At 34.2% G+C, this 21,878-nt stretch overlaps 1 protein-coding gene across 1 annotated transcript in view; it reads left to right on the top strand.

Annotated features, from left to right (window-relative positions):
• TRHDE (thyrotropin releasing hormone degrading enzyme) overlaps positions 1 to 21,878 on the top strand; it is a 446,473-nt gene that overhangs the window by 354,467 nt on the left and 70,128 nt on the right. The window contains 2 exon segments of the mRNA XM_070371007.1: positions 3,929 to 4,059; positions 4,169 to 4,224. Coding sequence (XP_070227108.1) covers positions 3,929 to 4,059; positions 4,169 to 4,224 — 187 coding nt within the window.

Genomic DNA, 21,878 nt, shown 5'->3' with positions numbered 1-21,878 from the left:
GACAAAGGAGCCTGGCAGGCTGCAGTCCACTGGGTTGCAAAGAGTTTGGACATGACTGAATGATGTTCTTACTTGCACACCCCCTCACTCCATGAGTGCAATGTGTCATATTCCATTAAATCATAGCAGTCTTCTGATTGATAAAATGTAGTCTCAGTTGAATGTGGAGGCTTTTGTTTGGAATTTCTATACCAAGTAAATGTTTCTTGAAAACTTTATGAATACATACATCTGGAAGAACTTTACAAGTGGGACATAAAACAAAGGCAACCTTCCTAGTTTCCATGTTTATTCTCGTTCTCAGTGAATTTAGTTCTATCTTGAACTCCTTCATTCTGTTGACAAATAAAAAACAGAAACCAGTCAAGGATTAGGGAAAAAAGGTTAAATTTGTATCCTTTTAGATCACCTTTTATCCTCAAAATATAGTCAACCAATATTAATGAAAAATGTTTCTTCACAGATATGGTAAGAACATATTCTGATCAATTCTTACCAACATATGTTAAACATTCCACTTTTTAATTATAACAGATCGATGCTTTTATAATTTTTCATCATCAATAATATCAATTTGATGTCACACGATACTAAGGTCAAGTCATTAGTGAACAATGTAAACAATATAAAATGTGAATTTGATTTGTATCATTATATGTTCTTGACACTTCAACTTTTTGTTGTGTCGGGTGGTTATCTAATTAATTCCAAGCTAAGGCACATATCATTTTAGGTTAAACACAGTTTTAAAACAAATTTTTGAATTATTGAAAGTAGGTAAAAAAATTTTTCTCTTTTGTTTTTACTATGAAAATGCTGAGAAAGCAAACATTTATACATAGTAGCCCTCATATTGACTGACTATTAACTAATGTATAGTGGAAGGAAATACACTTAATGACAAATGTTAGGAAAGAAAAATTTCAAAGGGAAATTGATCCTGAAAATCAGAAGTATATTAAAAATAGCATAATGCTTCCTTTAAATATTGGCTCATAGGATTCTCATAGCCTTTAAGGTATTTTTTTTTTTTAGTCTCTACTTTCCAAATGAGAAAATTAAGGCTTGAGAACTAACGTGCCAAAAATGTCTTAGGAACTTGATTTTCTTTTCTAAGTTCGTTTATGACACACATGCACACACAAGATCTAATACTTTGGTAGGTTACTTTGCAGATCTGTCAGTTTCAACACCTGGCCGTAGGATGCACATGCATGGTTCTCTATAATCTCTACAGAGCATGGTCTAATTTGATTCTCACAAGAGGCCAATGAGAAAACCAGGGTGTGTTATTATACGTTAATTTGTTTCACATGCTTCCCCTTGGCATCCTGGTTCACGTTTTTGTTTTAAATTCTCATTGTTCTGCAACCAGCCAGTATTGAGTGGAAAGATCTGATCTACTTTCTTTTTCATTCCAAAAGGAAGAATAAAATATAAAGATATAAAACATTATAAAATGCCAACTACTCTGTGCCTTGATGTAGTTTAAATCTCATGCCATTTTGGATATATTCTAAATATAAATTTTAATTGTTACTACTAATACTTGAAATATAACATCCATACTTTTTACTATAGTACTCATCACACACTGTACCTCATTAGACCGTTGGAAAAGATCTCTTTAAAATTCATTGCTTGCCATTAGTTAATCTGGAGAACATTTTAGAGATATAATTAAGTAAAATGGAAAAGATATTTAAAAATCTATTACAAAATCTTTTGGGGAATCATTTCTCCAAGGATTTCATTTATAGCAAAGGTATAAAAATATCCATGAACAGTAATAACCTTCAAGTTTTAGTTATTAATTTAATAATAGAATATTTAAAAATAATAGATTCTTGCCTTTCTTTTTCTCTTCAGATAACATAGAAGGTGTAGGGATTGTTTTCCTGTTTTAATTTGTCTCTATTCTACCTATAAGTTGTTGAATTCAAAAGCTCAAAAAACTAGAAATAAGTGCATTATATGAAGGTAAGTTATAACATCTATATAAAATATCAGGAGGAAGTAGCTTTAAAAAACAGATTTAATATAGAAATCCATGACCATTTCAAAATTGTAAAAAGTTTTATCATGTATTTATTAAGCCCAATGCTTTAATATTGTAATTTCTTCAAAGAATAATCACTTGCTAGATGAAAATGATTAAACTTGTTCTTAACCCATATGAATTCAATAACAATTTTTAAATGTTTTGTTATCAATGTTTAAAAGTTTTGTTATAAAAAAATCTTATCATTCCTAAAGAGTTAGGGTTACTCTAGAGAAACAATATCATCAATATTTCAATCAGTTTTTGTTCAGTGAATTCAGACATGATTAACTAAAATCTCTATGAGAACTAATTTTATATGCTGTTTTTTAGATTATTTGTTTTTACTTTTACATTTGTAAAATTGGGTGACATTCTAAAGCTTCACAGAAATTGTGTGGGTAAATATTACATTTTTGAAAAATATGCAGATACAAAGTATTAGAAACTTGGAAAGTTATAAATATTTTAGAGTAATATCTGACAGATTTATTTTTCTAAGTACCACAGATTAAGCTGTGTAAAATCTCAAACTAATAAATTATCCCCTTTTGCCGTTGAATCATACAATTGGAAGGATCCTTAAATGGCATTACTTGGCCTTTAGGTTATAGGTAAGGAAATTGAGAGCCAAAAACAATCAATGGCCTAAGTTCAAACATTTTTATATAGGAGAATAGTTACAACAATACAGGTTTTGTACTCTTTTTTAAAATTTTATATATATATATATATATATGTAGTTCAGTTCAGTTCAGTTGAGTTCAGTTGCTCAGTCATGTTCGACTCTGCGACCCCACGAACTGCAGCACACCAGGCCTCCCTGTCCATTACCAACTCCCGGAGTTTACCCAAACCCATGTCCATTGAGTCGGTGATGCCATCCAACCATCTCATCCTCTGTTGTCCCCTTCTCCTTCTGCCCTCAATCTTTCCCAGCATCAGGGTCTTTTCAAATGAGTCAGCTCTTTGCATCAGGTGGCCAAAATATTGGAGTTTCAGCTTCAACATCAGTCCTTCCAATATATATAGTAGAGTTTTAAATAACTTCATACATTATGCTACTTCTATGAAGCATGAGTCCTGACGGCATCAGCAACAAAGTGATTAGAATTGTAGACTACGGTCTTAGGAATTCATAAAAGGCTGCCATAAAAAGTGAATGAGTTCTCTGTATCATATTTGAAGGGGTTAAATATGTTAAGTTATAAGATTGCTTTTACTGGCTTCCTTTAATTGAATTAACCAGTGAATGCAATCAAGTTACCATTTTCCAAAGTGATTCTAATAAGCAAAATTTATTATCTTTGTTCTAATTATATGTAGTAATATTAGAGCTTTAAATGAGGTTCTTTTTCCCAACATGATTGATGATACTGGAAAATCTGTTATTTATTAGCACATTCAAAAAGCACAAGGAAAAGGGTAAGAAATAACAGTGACTTTCAAATAAATGAGCCCTATTGTTTTAATCACTTTCTTCCTGAATAAAATAAGTAGATTATGCACCTGAAGCCTTTTTTTTATTCCAACCACAGATACATAAACAATCTAACTGAAAGCCACATGAATGCAGTAGTAGATTTCTTGGTTATATTTATCTTGAGAAAGATAATTATATATACATAATAGGGCTTTATCAAGAATAAAAGTGTTAATTATAAGAAAACAGTTAATTGAGTAATAGTGAATAAGAAACTAAAGGTTTTCTAGCAAATTCTAACCATAGTGATTAATTGAGTAAAGAGTAGATTTCAATTAGGTATTTAGAATGGTGTCCTCTTTTAATTATTGGTACTGTGACATTTGATATTAGGAAAGTATACTTCCTTCTATTTTAACTCATAAAATTGAAAATCTCTCTTACCCCTAAAATGCTGTTTTCAGAACACCATAGGATAACTTTGGACAAAGGAAGCTGGTTGCTGGGGAACATCAATCAAACTGGCTATTTTAGAGTCAACTATGATTTAAGGAACTGGAGATTATTAATTGATCAATTAATCAGGAACCATGAGGTAAACTGGACTTACTCATTAAAGATCTGTTTAGACATATGAACATCTGCCATTTTAATCCTAAATAACTCCATTTTTGTGTTTTTGTTTTTTTTGGTTGACCTCATAGGTTCTCTCTGTCAGCAACCGAGCAGGTTTGATCGACGATGCCTTCAGCCTAGCCAGGTATGTTTTTCTGTGGATCTCCACAATAAAACTAGCACTCTTAAGACTGCCTCTGTTACACTAAATAGTATATATGCTTTGAATCAGAAATCTTTTAAAAATAATTTCTATCTCACATCCTTTGTGTTTAGATATAATCAGTGGCCCAAACTCTTGATCAGTAGTAGCTGTAGGGTATTTCTGAGCCAGGAGAAGCTTGATCAATTTTCGCCACAGGTTCAATTTAACACTCAAGATTAATCATCTCTTTCCAATTTCATTAATGAAGTCTACAAAATGACCATTGTGCCATATTTAATTTTTCATGGAAAGTACCTTCAAGCATCAATTTTTTCCTGACATATACTAGTATATCTTTTTTTTAATGTATTTTTGAATGTGATTCATTATGAAAAGCTTGTGCTGCAAGACAGAAATAAATATTCTACTGGGTAAAGCTGTTCTGAACAAAATATATATCAATCTTGTAGCAGAAGTTTTAGTACTAGTTACAGTAATATTTGTTTCTAATAATCTATTTTCAGAGTTATATTTATAATATTAAAAAATCAGATATTCTTTTGAATAGTCATTAGCTATTCCTTTAAAATAAGGTTGATCATAAACCCAAGCTATTTTACTTAATTTTTAGGCTAAATAGTAAAATAAACTCAGTTCTTTTAGTATTTTGTGTTGCTTCATGTCCAAATATAGTTTTAATAATATGATAAGACTGGACAAAAATTTAGAAATGATAGAGGTAAAGTCATATATGAGGATAAAGATTCAGAAAGATATGAAGACTTTCAAGAAAGTATTAGATATGACATGAAGATTACTTTGACAGAGGAGTTTGGAGAGTGCAAAAAGCCAGTAGGAGAGTATGTATTACCCTGAAAGAGAAGCAGGCAAAAGAGAGACATGTTAAGGGGTCCACAGGAAAAATTAAGGTACTGGAAGGTAACTCATATTACCAGTTAATAAAGCATTTAAAAGATTCCAGACACTGTTTTGTTTTACATATAATAATTTGTAGAATTCTTACAACCTTATAAGTAGATCTACATTATTGTTATTATTCCCACTTTATAAGTGAGGAAACAGGCTCAGAGAGGTCAAGTAAGTTATCTAAAGGCACAGAGCTAGTAACTGACAGGGCCAGGGCTTTGCGTATATATATGCAGTAATATAAGAGCCAGGTAATATATGAAGATGGAGAGGGGGATTCGAAATGATAGTTCATGTGAATCTTTATGGGTTTGAAATGATGGTGAGAAAGCAAATATATAGTGACGTCCTAAAGAGAGAGGCAGATGGAAACTGAAAGGAAAGGAGATTTGTGTTACATAATAGAAGCTATTTTTAAATGAAATATTTTAATTTTAGTAGATGAATTTTTTTCAAAAATTAAATTCGTTGTTGAACATTGCTTTAACAATTTTTGAAGCCTTAAATGTTTGCAAGTAAACAATTTCATTATCATTTATACATATTTACCAGGGAAATATGCAAATCTCATTGAATATATATTAAAATTTGTTCTATTGATCATGAAATAGGTCTCCCATTAGCATGGAAGTAAATAAACCCCAAGGTAAATTTATTCTGCATTTACATGAAACACTCTGAAGTTACTTGGAATTCTTCATGTTTTAGTGTAAGCTAGTAAATGTTTCGAAGTTTTGCCTCCAGCCTATTTCAGCCTTCTTTCAGTTTCCTGAACATATTGCAATTCTTTTGGCTTCTTTATAGGTAACACACAGAAGAGTAGCAAATATTTATCAATATACATGTTCCAGATACTGTACTAAGGCTTTTATGACTGATTTTGTCCAGTCTTCTTAGTGAACCCATTGAGTAGGTGTGATTTACTCCAGCCGTGTTATAGCATGTTATAGACATGGAGGCTGAGAGGGGTTAGCCTCTTAGCTAAGGGTGCACAGGTTTCAAGTACGGGATGGGAGATAACATTCACCTCAAGACGTAGCACAGCAGAGCCTGTGACCTTTGGTCAGGATGACTTTGCCCATTACATGAAATTCTTCTCCTCTCCCCTTGTCTGTTGGGAACATTACTATTCACTTAAAAAAATTTTTTTTTCACTTGCACCACCTTACCTGAAACCTGCCTGTCCTCCCCAGCAAGACTAAGGTGACATCTGTGTATCTGTGCATTGGCAGTTGTCACCTTATAGTTCAACTACTTTTCTGGGTCCCTATGATTTTTGAGTGATCATGAGGGTAGGGCTTGTCTCATCCTTATGTTACGACTGCCTAACTTAATCTTTGATACTGGATTATACCAATATATATTTGTTGAATGAATTGCTGATTAATTATTGATTACTCAGAACATAAACTTTCAGGCCCAGTATTTTTTGTGCAATTAAGTACACATATTCTAGGTAATTTTTATGGTTGTTTTTTAAAATATATAAAAACTACAAGAATGCATTCTGGTTGTACTGATTCAAACAAGAGAGATAACAATGTGAAACTTTTGTTTTTCTCCTTCTGTGACCTCCCCTAGCTTTTATCCTCAGATAAAATGATTAATATTTGATGTATATAAATCTGGCCCTTTTCTAACAATTTCAATATTTGATGTATATAAATCTGGCCCTTTTCTAACAATTTCAATACAGTTTAATTTTTTACATGAATAGAACTGTTCTCTGACTTGTTTATAAAAATAAGTCTGAGGAGCTTTATTCCACTTTTTCTAAATTTTCATTATTATAATCAAGACTGCACTGAATGTCCTTGAACAGTCTTTTGTTGTACATGTATGTATTTTGGTACGATTGATTCTTGAAAGTGGAATTTTTGGTTTAAAGAGCATAACCTTTTTGATAAACATTGCAAGTTGTATTCCAAAGGGTTTCCCAGTAGAACCCTCCATCAACCATGTATGAGGGGACCCAATGCCCTCATTGCCTACAGGATAGTAAACAATATATATCTTTTACATTTTTGACAGTATGGAAACAAAAATAAGGTTTTTTGAAGTTGTTACAGAACTAGTTAAAATAACTTGTGCATCTTTTCCTATACATCTTCCATGTGTATTTAGTTTTCTTTTATGAATTGTTACCCAGTTAGAAGAAAAAGAAAAGTCTAATAGAAGATGGGTGAGGTGTTTTTCCTACTCTTTTCCTATATATTTTGGATGTTTTGAGGTTTTAAGCCTTTTTGTAGAAGATGATTTTACAGGATTTTCTCTCAATATCATGTCTTTTTTTTTTTTAACTTTGTTTGTGATGTATTTCATCATCTCAATGGCTTTTAATTTACATGATATTCCATTTGTAGTTTTCTGTTTCTCTGGTTCTGCTTTCCACAGGAGACCCTTGCTATATGAACATTTTGAAAATGTTTCATTTTTTTATTTGTAAGCTATTTTATTTTTACATCTATTTTCTCAACCCCTTCTTCTCTAATGAGTTTTTATGTATAGCACAGCTTTCTTTAACATTATACGTTTATAACCAGTTATTTAATTCTGTTTGTTTACAAGACCTTTCTTATTCATAGGTCTGAAATGATGTCTTTATCCTAATGCTGATATTTTTCTTTGAGGGGATTGGTTCGGTTCTGTTCACCTGGTCTCTGTTCCTTTTGACACTAGTACCACGTTGTTCTGATTAGCTTAGCTTTATGGTGTGTTGTGGTTGGCGACATTTCCTCTTGTTCAAAATCCTACATATTTTTTCTCTTAAGTATAGGTCTCAAAATCAATTTGACAAAGCCGTTAAAAATCCTGCTGTAGTTATGACTGAATGTGCATTGGATTTATAAGTTAATTTTTAAAGAATTAGCATCTTTTCAAATGTGAGTTTTCCAATACCAAAGCAGTTATCCCCACTTATTTAGGTCCTTAGTGTAGCTTTATTTACATGAGTTCTGGTGATGTCATATTATTCCCTCATTTTTTTTTAAATGATATATGCTTATATAGGAAATGGCACTGCTTTTGCACTTACATGTTCTAATTTTCATTCCTTGTGTGTAAGGAACTAATCAGTTGCCTTGCAAATGTCATTGTATTATGACCTGAACTTTGAAATTAGTGACTAAATGCCTAGATTTTTTTTTTTTTTTTTTTTGTAAGTGGTCCATCATGTTTGTTGTTGGGCTTTGTTGTGATGAAGCATTGCTAGATCTGGAGATATAAAAATGAACAAGATGCAGTTCTTGTTTTCAATGAGTTCATGGTCTAGCAGGGACAATACACTGTAGACAATAAACTATATTCAGTGTGTCAATATGATGAATAAAATATTATGAAAGTGTTGGAAAGTAAAGAATTAATGTGGTCTAGAAAGATTGTTGTTGTTCAGTTGCTAAGTCATGTCTGACTCTGTGACCCCCAGAACTGCAACATGCCAGATTTCCCTATCCACTCTCTTCCTGAGTTTACTCAAACTCATGTCCATTGACTCACTGGTGCCATCCAACTATTTCATCCTCTGTCACCCCCTTCTCCTCTTGCCCTCCGTCTTTCCCAACATCAGGGTATTTTCCAGTGAGTCAGCTCTTCACATCAGGTGGCCAAAGTATTGGCGCTTCAGCTGTAGCAACAGTCTTTTCAATGAATATTCAGGATTGATTTCCTTTATGATTGACTGGCTTGATCTTTCTGTCCAAGGATGATGGGCATCATATAGGAAATAATATCAAGAGAATGAAAGTTTGCTATGAAAATCCATTAAAGGTTTAAAAGTAGCAAAATGAGAGCAGGGGAAAATGTAAACTAGAGGATGGATTTAAGGCAAGGGAACTCTGCAGTGATACTCATGGAACAAATTGATTAAAACATAGATTTGAGAAGGAGTGGAATTGGCAGTTAGATTATATAAGAACTCATATTGAAGTTATTTATTCACTTACTATAGTAGAAACTGGAAATTTGGAATATTTGCCATAGAAAATATAATAACCACTGGATATTAAAAGCCATTGACATGCTCTGATATTATTTTAAAAAGCTGTGCAAGTGTGTATCATTGGATTGTGGACCTATGTGATATTCTGTTTGAAAATATTAAAAATACATGAAAATTTTTTGGAACATTTGTTCATATTCAAAAGAATTCCAGAGATAAATCATCATTGCCACCCTTGCCCTGGGCAGTTACTGCACTGATTTATTTATTTAGTCACCAGTTTCCTGGAAAACTTAATGAAGTTAAGTTTAACACATGCCAGATTACTACATTATTAATGTCATAACATATACTTTAGCCTGAATAGCATATTTTTAAGAATTAAAAAATTCTTTTGTAGGCTATTCCATTAAGGATCCAATCACCTAAAAAAGCCTCAGCTAGGGCAGAATCTTATAGCTTAGTTTGCAAGTTGTGTTGGGAAAGAAGATAACAGTTATCTCTCTTAAAATACTAGTGATGTATTTGCAATAAGCACAAAGACCTGGGCCTGGAGATCATGAATGTCACACCTAGAAGTGCTTGAAGTACTGGTGAGCTGCCATCAGTAGTACTCAATACCTTTCTGAAGACTCTGTGAGTTAAAAAATTAATACATACATTTTTATCAACTTGTTTCTGAGTTTAAAAACCTGAGAGAACTCTCAGGAGTGCTGTTAGAAGAACTGCAAATTCAGTCGGTGAGTCAGTGAAAATCTAATGGCTCATGAAGCAGATGATGAGACTACTCCAGACCTACCCTCCTGTGTTGTTGCTGTTTCTGGGCTGTAGTTTCATGAGCTAGCAGCATTGTTAAAGCCGACTTAACATTTGCAAACTAAGTGGTAGTCATCTGCTGCCTGTGAGACTTCGTGTTTCATAGTTTTTATTAGAAGGTCTGTGTCTTCTGGATGGTCCTCCTGCACTTTGTTTAAAGTTTCTCCTGCAACACATGTGTTCATTATTTCTTTGCTTATTGCAGAAAATAGGAGCACTGTGTACCTAAAAGGCAAGTTCATCCTGAACTGGGCTAGATGAAGAGTAGCTTTCCTATGTCGATGGCTGGACGTTTAAATCTCCATGTGTTGACCTTTCGTAGTACTGAGAAGTAAGGACTTAGAAACCTTTTATAAGAAATACCTTGGCAGACTGGACATTTTATCCTGATTACCCAAGTCAGTTGTGGAGATAACAGGACTACTTCACTTCACCTGAACACTGCCATGCAAAACCTGATTAAGAATCCTGGATCCCTCTGAGCCTGTCTGTTCATTGTTGTTCAGTCACCATGCCCTGCCCGACTCTTTGTGACCCAATGGACTGCAGCATGCCAGGCCTCCCTACCCCTTATCATCTCCTGGAGTTTGCCCAAATTCATGTCCATTGAATCAGTGATGCCATCCAACCATCTCATCCTCTGTTGCCCTCTTCTTGTGCCCTCAATCTTTCCCAGCATCAGGGTCTTTTGCAATGAGTTGGCTCTTCACATCAGGTGGCCAGAGTTTTGGTGCTTCACCTTTAGCATCAGTCCTTCCAATGAATATTCAGGACTGATTCCCTTTAAGATCGACTGGTTGGATCTCCTTGCTGTCCACGGGACTCTCAAGACTCTTCTCCAACACCACAGTTCGAAAGCGCCAATTCTTTGGTGCTCGGCCTTCTTTATAGCCCAGCTCTCATATCCGACTACTGGAGAGACCATATTCTTGACTATACAGACTGTTGTTGGCAAAATGATGTCTTTGCTTTTCAATACACTGACTAGGTTTGTCATAGCTTTCCTTCCAAGAAGCAATCATCTAACTTCATGGTGCAGTCACCATCCGCAATGATTTTAGACTGACACTGTCTACTGCTTTATAAATTCTGTTTTCACAAAGGATGTTTAGTTTTAGAATTCTTTCATCAATCCCTTCCTTCTTCTTTTTCAAAAGTACTATATAATTTTAGTATAAACATTTTTCTTCCTTAGCTGTGTTTTATAATGGAATCATAAGTCATTAATAATAGAATACTGATTAAAATGGATTTCATATTTACTCACTGGGGAGGGAGAGAAGGATGATTCTTTAGCTGTTTATATTAGACTCATTTGGGAGAAGTATACATGTACGATTATATTCTTATTTATTTTTTGTTAAGCTGCTAGAATGTGTGTGCAAAAGGATTGCATTCAAATATTTATGAAATCCTAAAAGTGATAAAATTGTTTATTGCAAACTAGGATTTATTGTTAGCTCTATGCTTCCAATCTTCTGCCATTGATCAAAGGCTATTAAAGTTAGCTTGTGGTTATACTTTTGGACTTTCTGACCAGGGAATATCTTTCCGTGCTGTGAGCAGAGACTCATAATGAGTCCATTCAGGAGCTTTGTGGCCATACCCAAGAGATTAAAATATTTCTCCCATCTGTAAGGCTGGAGATTTAATTATCTATTTGTCATTATCAGCTAAGGCTCCTCTTGAGATATACAAAAAAGTCACCTTGAAGCCCTCTCATTTTATAACTTTCTGTATGCAATTACTTAAAAATTCATATCCAAAAGGACTGTAAATTGATATTAGTTTATGTAACACTTTGTCACAGTAAATGTTAAAAATAATTTGAAAGCATTTCAGGACATTTACTATAATGGGCTAGGAGTCTTCACTTTCTTTCTATGATAACCCAGTGAAAGTCTAGAGTATATTTCTGAATTTTCAAGCCAAACTATTCCCATAGGCATATGCTTGTTTGCTCAAGGTTAGAAAATGAGGTAATGTGTTCCTTTGAGCTGTATTTAGAAATCTTATGAGGGTGAAGTCACAGATGTTATCCTTGGGATAAGGATTTAGAGGGAGCTGCCATACATACCAGCTATTTCTGAGAATAAACCTCTTGAGGCATTAAGGGAAAATCCACTGGAAGAGAAAAAGGCAACCCACCCCAGTATTCTTGCCTGGGAAATCCCATTGACAGAGGAGCCTGGTGGGCTCTGTCCATAGGGTCACAGAGTTGGACACAATTGGAGCAACCTAGCATGCAAGCACTGCGGCTCTTGAGGATGGCAGACTTTCTTGAAGACTTTTCAGTTGTACTTCATGAAATCAGAAGCAAATGTGTAACCTTCTGGTGCCGAATTTGTGTTTCAGGTCTATGGGTGAAAATGTTTTAATGTCTGAGAGTGCTGAATAGAAAGAAGAAAGATATTTTGACATTCTTTTGTAGGTTTGATATTTTCATAGAAAAGGCCTGAAGTCTTGAGTTACAAAAGTTAAGTGATATTTGTATGTATGTCAGTGCTACAGTGGAAACCGACAACATTGTACAGCAATTTTCCTCCAATTGAAAAAAAAAAAAAACCTGCACTTAAAAAAATGTGTGATGTTTGTAACATACATGGATTTGTATGTTACAAAAAAGGCATTCTTTTTTTAAGAATAGTCTAAATTTCCAAATGCAAATACAAATTTGCTTGAATAAATGTATATAATCTTTTTAGAGTCTCACAAATTAAAAAATATACATAATGTGCAGTATAGTTACTACTGTCTGGTTACATTTACCATAAAGTTATGATTCTTTTGGTTTTGTAATTGCTCTGGAACATAAGCCTGAGATTTCATAAGAATTTCTCTAGGATTTCTCTAAACCTCCCAATAATTTGAAATGCTTACCTATCCACAAATAATTTAAATTATCTAGGTAGAGCTTCTTCCAAGATGGTCATTTACACCATCAATTTTACTCGAATAGATATTTTTAACATGTGCTTTTAGCATAAAGACCTAAATATTCCTCTGATCTTAGATTCTTGGACTGTGATAGTACTATCTTAGTGGTTTTCCTGTCATGGATTTGAGTCATCTCCTCTGCTGCTTGCTGGAATCTTTTGTATATTCAGGTGCAGTGCTTCTTTGACTATGAACCTTGAGACCACCTGCATCAGCATACTGTACCTGAGATGTTTTATTAAAAATTGCATATTCCCACCACTACCTAAGAATCTGCATTCTATGAAGTAATTCCTGTGATTCTGACACCCACAGCAATGTGAAAACCACTCCTTTTGAGGAGCAGAAGGTATTTATGGCATCGACTTAGGCAGATGCTTCTGTGAAGCTGGAAGACCTTATATAGTATTCTTAACAACAGTGAGCATGACTTTCTTTGGATACTAGTGTCAGGAGCTGATCATTCAACAATCAGGACATCAGGGACTTAGTTGTAACTCTTCAAAAACCACTTTTTTTATTCTTGCTATTAAATATTTTACCATTTCAGATATGCCATTGGATAGCTATGACAGAATTCAAAATCTGAGTGTCTTAGCAATTTTCCCAAGCATGGAAAGCTCCTGGAGGAATCTCATATAATTAAGGGACACCTTTACGTTTAAATGAGCATACTGGCATAGATCAGCCATACATATGCATACTGAATTCTGATGTATTCAGTAGTTTTCCATGGTGAAGGCCGCTTTCTTGAAAGTTAATCTGGCATCTAAACCTGGGTTAATTTGTAAATCTGTTGACAGTGCAATAGGCAGGAAAACTGGAATTACCTGGAACAAATGTAAACTGTAAGAAGAAGGCATGTTTGGGTTTTGTGGTTAATCTGTGATATTCTGAAGGAATCAGGAACTTAGAAAGATGAAGGAAAGAAAAGAAAAGTAATTACATTTTTTCAGCAAGAAATAGTTGATGAGAAAGAAGAAAATGAGAGTTTTATGGTAGACTTAATGTGTGAAAAAATTAAATGAATCCTCTGACATTTAGTTTGTAAAAATAAAAGCCTAATTTTCAAAGAGCTCGTAAAAAAATCACTTTTCATTTCTATTATGATAAATTAAATTATAAATAAAACTTTAAAATGAGTAATATATGAATATTGGAGAAGGAAATGGCAACCCACTCCAGTGTTCTTGCCTGGAACATCCCATGGGGTCAAAAAAGAGTCGGACACCACTTAGTGACTAAGCAGTATGAGTATCGGTGTTAATGCAGGTTTTATGTTAGAGTAATTACTTTAAATTATCTTGAAATGATACTTTCCCACCTTGGAACAGAGATTCATAGGGTTCTGATAGCAGTCTTTCTTAACAAACATAGTAATCAGCCAGTGCTAAAGAGCTGCTCATAATTTTCTCCTAGAACTCATAAAATCTGTTTTGTGCTTTAGCAGTTATTTACCTAAGGTAGCAATGTTATCTTGATAAGGAAACTAGAAAAAGATAATGGAAAAAAAGTATCTTACATTAGTTTCTGCTTGGCATGAAGCATGAAAGATTTCATTTTTATATTTGAAGAGACAATACTTTGGGAAAGAGGAGAAAGGAAAGGAAATTTAGTTCCAACATTTGTGCAACAAAGGTGAGTGATTAATTCACAATACCAGACACTTTTGCTTATATGGCGAATCTTAATGCCTTGGGAGATGATTTTAAATACATGATGTTTTCCTTTAATTGCTTGTGGTGCTTCACATGCCCTTATGAGGAATGGAGTACTGGTGAAGAGGCCTTCACTATTTTGGATGTGAGCAAACATCAGATTAGGAAACTTGACTTGTTGTAACTGTGCCAAAGCCTCTTTAATGTTCTTTAAAGATATGAGTACAGGCCAACTCAGAAGCTAAGAAGTAGCACCGGGGCCTGTGGAATCAGACCACATTTGAATCACAGATTGCGTTCTGCCTTCCTAGACTGAATGGCCTGGAGTGCAGTGGATTTGAGCCTCAAAAGGGAAGAGGCAGAGGTTTCTGGTTGCTCAGCTGCTTCACTTAATTAGGATGAGGATTAAACAGAAGTTCAGTATCAACTCTCCAGGTCACCAGGTGGTAGTGCTAACCAAAGGGGAAAAAGACTTAATAAGAAAGAAAATGTTAGTCTAGCCATCCATATGTGACAAATTCAAGGAAGGCTAATAGACCCTGAAGAAAATAATGATTGAGTATCAGCGAATTTTATGGGGGTGCTAACTTAAACACACTCTAAATTCATGGAAGGTTCTTAAGAATGCTGTCGGAAATACCAAAAAGGAAAGGATTCCGGGTGAAAATTACCTGGTTTTGCATTCCCAGTGTGCAAATGCATTGGAAGTTAATTGCATAAGCTGAGGGCAGATCATGAGCTTTATCCAGGCCATATCAAGGGAAATGTTACTTCCCCTTTTCAACTGATAGTGAGACTAAAATTATTACAGAAATATAGTTACTATGCAGAGCAATTAGGCCCCTTGCCTCCCAGCTTACCAACTTTTTAAGTTCTATCTTTGTAGAATTTCTCAGCTTTCCTTTTTCCATTTTTAAAATGTTACTGCAGTCTGTAGAATTTTGACATGGATAGACTATCAGTGGTTTCATAGAGTGTGAAGAGTTGAGAAATCCATATGAAAATTTGTGTTTCAATAAATGCAAAAGTAGTATGTAGGGTATTTCAGTAAATTATATATTCAATGTGAACATTAATGAGTTTGTTGACAGAGAAATAGATGATGGATACATGGATTGAAGGGTAGGTGGGTATATGGGAAAAGCAATACAGAATTTTAAAATTTGAGAATCACAGCCAATGTTTAGTCAAAAAAATTCAAGTGATTTTCTTAGTGGGAGGAAGATATTGAGATAAAATATAAACAAATTATATACTAGATAGTTATCACATTTAACAATAGAAAGTTACAAATGTTGGTGGAGATGTTTATTTATCAAATGTTTGTTTATTTCAAAGGTATGCAAAATTCAAAATAACTTAGAGGTATACTTTTTTATTTTTTAGTCTGTATTTTGTCATTATAGAATGTATAGAAACTAGTAGGAAAATCTTTCAACAGCTATTTACCTGGTTTGTATGTCACCAGTCAGTATCTATTTTTCATTCCAGATAAGCTAATCAGTTTCTAAAGTGTACATACATAACATTAAAATGAACTGTGTGTTCTCTGTATTCTCAATAGATAAGTGATATGAGAACATCTTTCACAAACAAAATAAAAATTATGAAAAGTAGGAGAAACAAGCATGTCAAAATACTTTTTGTGGGTTGATCTTTTTTTATTTCAATTTCTGGTGCTTATTTGTAAGAATCATTCACAAATGGAAGATTCTGTAATGTACTTAGTCAGCAATATCTTCCGGTTATATAGTAACAATGTTTCACGTTTGAAAATACATGCAAGTTAAGAATATACAGAGATGGGGATGGAAAGGGTGATCCTAAATGGCTTATCCACAACGTGACAGATCATTAACTCAACAAATATTTAACAAATACCTAAATACTACTACATAATAGCGCCTGGTACATAGTAGGTAAAAGTGAAAGTGAAGTAGCTCAGTTTTGTCCAACTCTTTACGACCCCATGGGCTGTAGCCTACCAGGCTCCTCTGTCCATGGAATTTTTCAGGCAAGAGTACTAGAGGGGGTTGCCATTTCCTTCTCCAGGGGATCTTCCCAACCCAGGGGTTGAACACATGACTCCCACATTGCAGGTGGATTCTTTATTAGCTGAGCCACAGGGAAACCCAAGAATACTGGAGTGGGTAGCCTATCCCTTCTCCAGCGGATCTTCCCAACCCAGGAATTGAACTGGGATCTCCTTCATTGCAGGTGGATTCTTTACCAACTGAGCTATCATGGAAGCACACTACTCTGTGGAAGTATAAAATGTATACCCAAGTTTTCATCTGAATCTATTCTGATGAGGTTGTTTACTTGGTTTTCATCTTAATTTATCTTTCTCTGTAAGATGCTCTTAGACAATTTTTGCAAAAAATATTACTGAAATCTAGAATAATTCCAATATGTAGCTTATAATTTTAAATATGAAGGTTGAATATTAATAGTAAGTTTAATAGTTTTCATAATTAAGTAGTTAAAAGAAGTATAAATATATCTGAATAAATGCAGTTGCATGATGTTGAGAGCAGCAAGGAATCTCAAAAGCAACGTTCACATCAAAATTAAATTTTTATCGAGTAATAGTTGTTAGAAATACATGTATTTTGTTTGTTCACCAAGTAAATGTTTATGAGGACTCTGCTATAATAGTATATTCTATTAAACATAGTGAACTACATTAATTAAACATATGAACCACAAAATCTAACAGCATATTCTTAAATGTCTTAGACTTTAGGAGAGATTATAATCTCACAATTATCTAACAGGAAAATTTAATGTAATACACTGGTCTAAAAAATTTAGTGTTCATCTACTATGAATGTTAGGTGGTTTAAGAGCACAGTATTTTAAAGGAAGGAGAGGTCACTTTAGGATGGTGTACTCACAATCTCCTAATGCTTCATGGAAGACACAGTAATTGAGAATTTAAGGTCAGCTTTGAAAAACATCTGGAAGAAGGAAACAACGCATCACACAGAATCATGACACCTGTGTCCACCATTATCTGGTCATTGATCTCAAGCATGTTGGCAGTAGATGGTATTCCAGGATAATCTTCAAAGAGCTCTCAAAGTAAAATGAAGCAACAAAGGCACATTGACGAAGAATACAAACATGAAGAAATCAAAATGGGAAAGGTAACATGATATCATCTTTATGAAATTTGACTTTAAAAAGTAGTATCTTGCTAGTGCAAGATTTTGCTAGTGAAATTTTGTCCCAATTTTAGATTAAGATGCATGCTCAGATTTCAAATATCTAACTAGATAAAGAACGTCCAAATTTTGGCTTTGCCTAGTTAGAGTGACATGCTAATATAGAAAAGTCACTTTAAGATATTGCGTTTGCCAACCAGTTTCACTTTTTATTTGATACAGTTTTAAACCATATTTATCTGAGTTAAATCAGACAGGGAATAGCACTATAGGAAAGTAAAAAATCTGTCACTCTGGAGAATATAATATGTCTCTAGTTATATGCTACTATATGAGAATGTTCTGATATATGGACATACAGATATTTCTCTCTTTCTGTTAAACATCAATGAAGTGGAGATCTTTTGGAATTTCTTATTATTGGATCCATGTTTAGAATATTCTAATATTCTAATATTCATTAGATTGCATTTCATTTTTAACTATTAATAATTTTTGTGGTCCTTTTTATATTTTATTAATGAATCAATAGCCATTTGTACTTTAAGAAAAGTAAGAGATGTGTGTGTATTCTAAAATATAAATTATATTGGACATTAATATATATTTCAAAATGGAAGTTATATGTAAGGTTTTTCAAAAACAACTAATGTGCTGTTTTTCCTAATCTAATGCCTCAATTGAGAAGGTAAAAGAGAGAAAAAATGATTTAATCTTTTCTTTTTCTTGAAATATTGTCTTCTTAAAAATACTTATTAACTCATAAAATTAGCAAGTGATTATTATTTAATCGTACAAGCAAAATTAAATATGCTCAACCATTTTTTTCTTCCATAAGTGTATTGTGTAGTATACATAACATGGTGGAAAAATGAAATGGTTTATTTACAATTATTAATTACCAGAGCTTAATATTAGTGACCACATCTCTACATTTAGTTAGAATCAACATGGTTTATACCACTTTTGTTTTCCAAACATTTCAACTGAATTCCTACACTGCTTTTTTACATTGGAAAGTCTTAAAGAAAACCTACCGGAAACCAAAGAATTCCTGATAGATGGGATTGCTCTGAATTTTTTAAAAATAAATGAAATGCTGATTTCTTTCTGCATGCTTTATATTCTTGGTCAGTGAGTGGAGTATTCACATGACACTCTCTGAAATTTTATCTTTTGAATACAAACCAAATTCCCAGTCTAATATCTCCAAGTGAAGCGCAGATCTCTACAAACTTAAAAAATAAAAAAAAATGGAAGAAATGATGTTGATTGTCTCTCACATAACTGATTCTCAATGATAGGATAATGACAGAACAAAATGTGGCATTCAAAAGAAGAAAAAAAAATGGAAAACTAGGAGCTGTTGTAAAGGACTTGGGGATGAAAAAAATTTCTTAATTAAATTCTGATTTTACTTTTTGAGCATAGCTTCCTGGTCAGATTTTCTTAGTAGTCTCTGGGTCTGCCCTTTGAGAGATTCTTCCCTTTCCATCATCTTCCATGAACATATGTGAGATGAGTGGTGGGCATATACCTCTCTTGGGTACCACGCAGTGTTGTCATCCCACTTCCAAGCCTGTAGAAGGTTGATGTCTAAAGGTTGTTCCAAGTCTTAAACAGTTACACATGCTTTTAGTCTAAGATTGTAGCATCTTTGGAAGCAGAACCCTCTTGAAACCTTAGTTTAGTTCAGTCGCTCAGTCGTGTCCGACTCTTTGCAAACCCATGAATCGCAGCACGCCAGGCCTCCCTGTCCATCACCATCTCCCGGAGTTCACTCAGACTCACGTCCATCGAGTTGGTGATGCCATCCAGCCATCTCATCCTCGGTCGTCCCCTTCTCCTCCTGCCCCCAATCCCTCCCAGCATCAGAGTCTTTTCCAATGAGTCAACTCTTCGCAAGAGGTGGCCAAAGTACTGGAGTTTCAGCTTTAGCATAAACCTTAGTAGCCTTCTTATTTTTTTCTGACAACTTCTTGTGTGAGTCCCCACCTCAACAATATCTTAGAGACTTAGTTCTCAGATCTCTTATATTTCTTTGACATATTGGGGATTATCTCAAGTTCTTCAGCCTTCAAAAGGAGAACTAGACTTTCAGGCTCATCCCCTGAGTTATATTTCTATTTGAAAAGACTTACTATCAAGTAGGCCAAGGGTTGTTATCCTTAACAAGTAAGCCCTTGGTGAACTTGGATTTGACTCTATTCCAACAGGACAGAATGAGACAGGGAGAAATACACAATAAGCTTTAAGACGCCAGTCTAGATATGCCTATTTCCTTTTGGTAGAAGTCAATTACATGGTAATTCCTAATTGTGAGGGAATCAGGTAAATAAAATCTTTTTATGTCCTCAGGATAAAAAAGTGAAATTGATCTGGTCAAGAGCAAGCTGAGTAATACACAGCTACCAATTGAACATGCTACCGGAAATACATAAAAACGTTGGCTTCTACACAACATTTTCAAGAGCCAGATTAGCAGGACCAGTTTTTGTTTGATTATTATGCTTTTTTAGAAAAAATGTTCAGTTCAAAGAAATGAAATATACATATTTATATATCTCCCTGCTTCCCCAACACCAACTGCCAACAACCAAAAAAAGGAAGGAAAAAAAGAATGACTGACAAATACAATGAATTGTGGGCCCAAACACAGAAAGATTCTGAAAATGGATGAAAGGATTTATAGAACCTCTGTGGGACACAGAAATCTACAAAAATGAAAGGCACATGTATGAAGAGACTGCCTTATTTGGATTAATGGAATCTGGAGGAATGAGGTGGGGAAGAAATATATATGGCAATTGGTTTAGCAACCATTAATTGAGACAGCTAGAAACAATTAAATGCTAAAGCTCCACAACAAGTACCTTCACTATGCAAGGCTGAACTATGAATCACACAGCTCTCTGGAAAATTTTGAAATGTGACTCTGGAGCAGATATATACCCCTAAAGAGATGGAACCACTGATTTGATTAGAACTGGGTCTGAAATAACAGCAACACAAATGTTAAACTACTGTTTCAGCATATTCACCATGATGGCTCTTTTTTTTTTTTTCCACCATTCATGGATTTATTTTATTAATATGTTATTAATATTAATAAACTACTAATGTCAGCCTACCTTCAATAACATTTCTTTTTATTTCAAAATGTTTGAAATCACTTTGAAGCTTTAATCGTCTCAACAGTTCTTTTTTTTATTTTATTATTTTTATTTTTTTTAAATTTTATTTAATTTTTAAACTTTACATACTCTTAAGTTACAATCTATCAGCAACTACTTCTATTAGATAGGACCATCCCTTTCAAACATAAGTGACATTTAAATATACATCAGCCTGAAATCCATCAATTCAGTTCAGTCGCTCAGTCATGTCTGAGTCTTTGCAACCCCATGAACTTCAGCATGACAGGCTTCCCTGTCCATCACCAACTCCTGGAGCTTGCTCAAACTCATGTCCACTGAGTTAGTGATGCCATCCAACCATCTCATCCTCTGTTGCCCCCTTCTCCTCCCTCCTTCAGTCTTTCTCAGCATCAGGGTATTTTCCAATGAGTTGGTTCTTTGCATCAGGTGGTCAAGGTATTGGAGTTTCAGCTAAAGCTGAATGAATATTCAGGACTGATTTCGTTTAGGAATGATAGGTTTGATCTCCTCATAGTCCAAAGGACTCTCAAAAGTCTTCTCAAACACCACGGTTCAAAAACATCAATTCTTCAGTGCTCAGCTTTCTTTATAGTCCATTTCTCACATCCATACATGACTACTGAAAAAACCATAGCTTTGACTAGGTGGACCTTTGTTGGTAAAGTAATGTCTCTGCTTTTTAATAGGCTGTCTAGATTGGTCATAGCTTTTCTTCCAAGTAGCAAGTGTCTTTTAATTTCAAGACGGCTGCAGTCACCATCTGCAGTGATTTTGGAGCTCCCCAAAATAAAGTCTGTCACTCTTTCCATTGTTTCCACATCTATTTGCCATGAAGTGATGGGACCGGATGCCATGATCTTAGTTTTCTGAATGTTGAGTTTTAAGCCAACTTTTTCACTCTCCTCTTTCACTTTCATCAAGAGTTTTCTTTAGTTCCTCTTCACTTTATGCCATAATGGTGGTGTCATCTGCATATCTGAGGTTATTGATATTTCTCCCGGAAATCTTGATTCCAGCTTGTGATTCATCCAGCCCAGCATTTCACATGATGTAA

The sequence above is a fragment of the Bos mutus genome, chromosome 5, assembly GCF_027580195.1.
Source record: "Bos mutus isolate GX-2022 chromosome 5, NWIPB_WYAK_1.1, whole genome shotgun sequence".
NCBI lineage: Eukaryota > Metazoa > Chordata > Mammalia > Artiodactyla > Bovidae > Bos > Bos mutus.
This window is presented reverse-complemented; position numbering and strand designations above follow the sequence as displayed.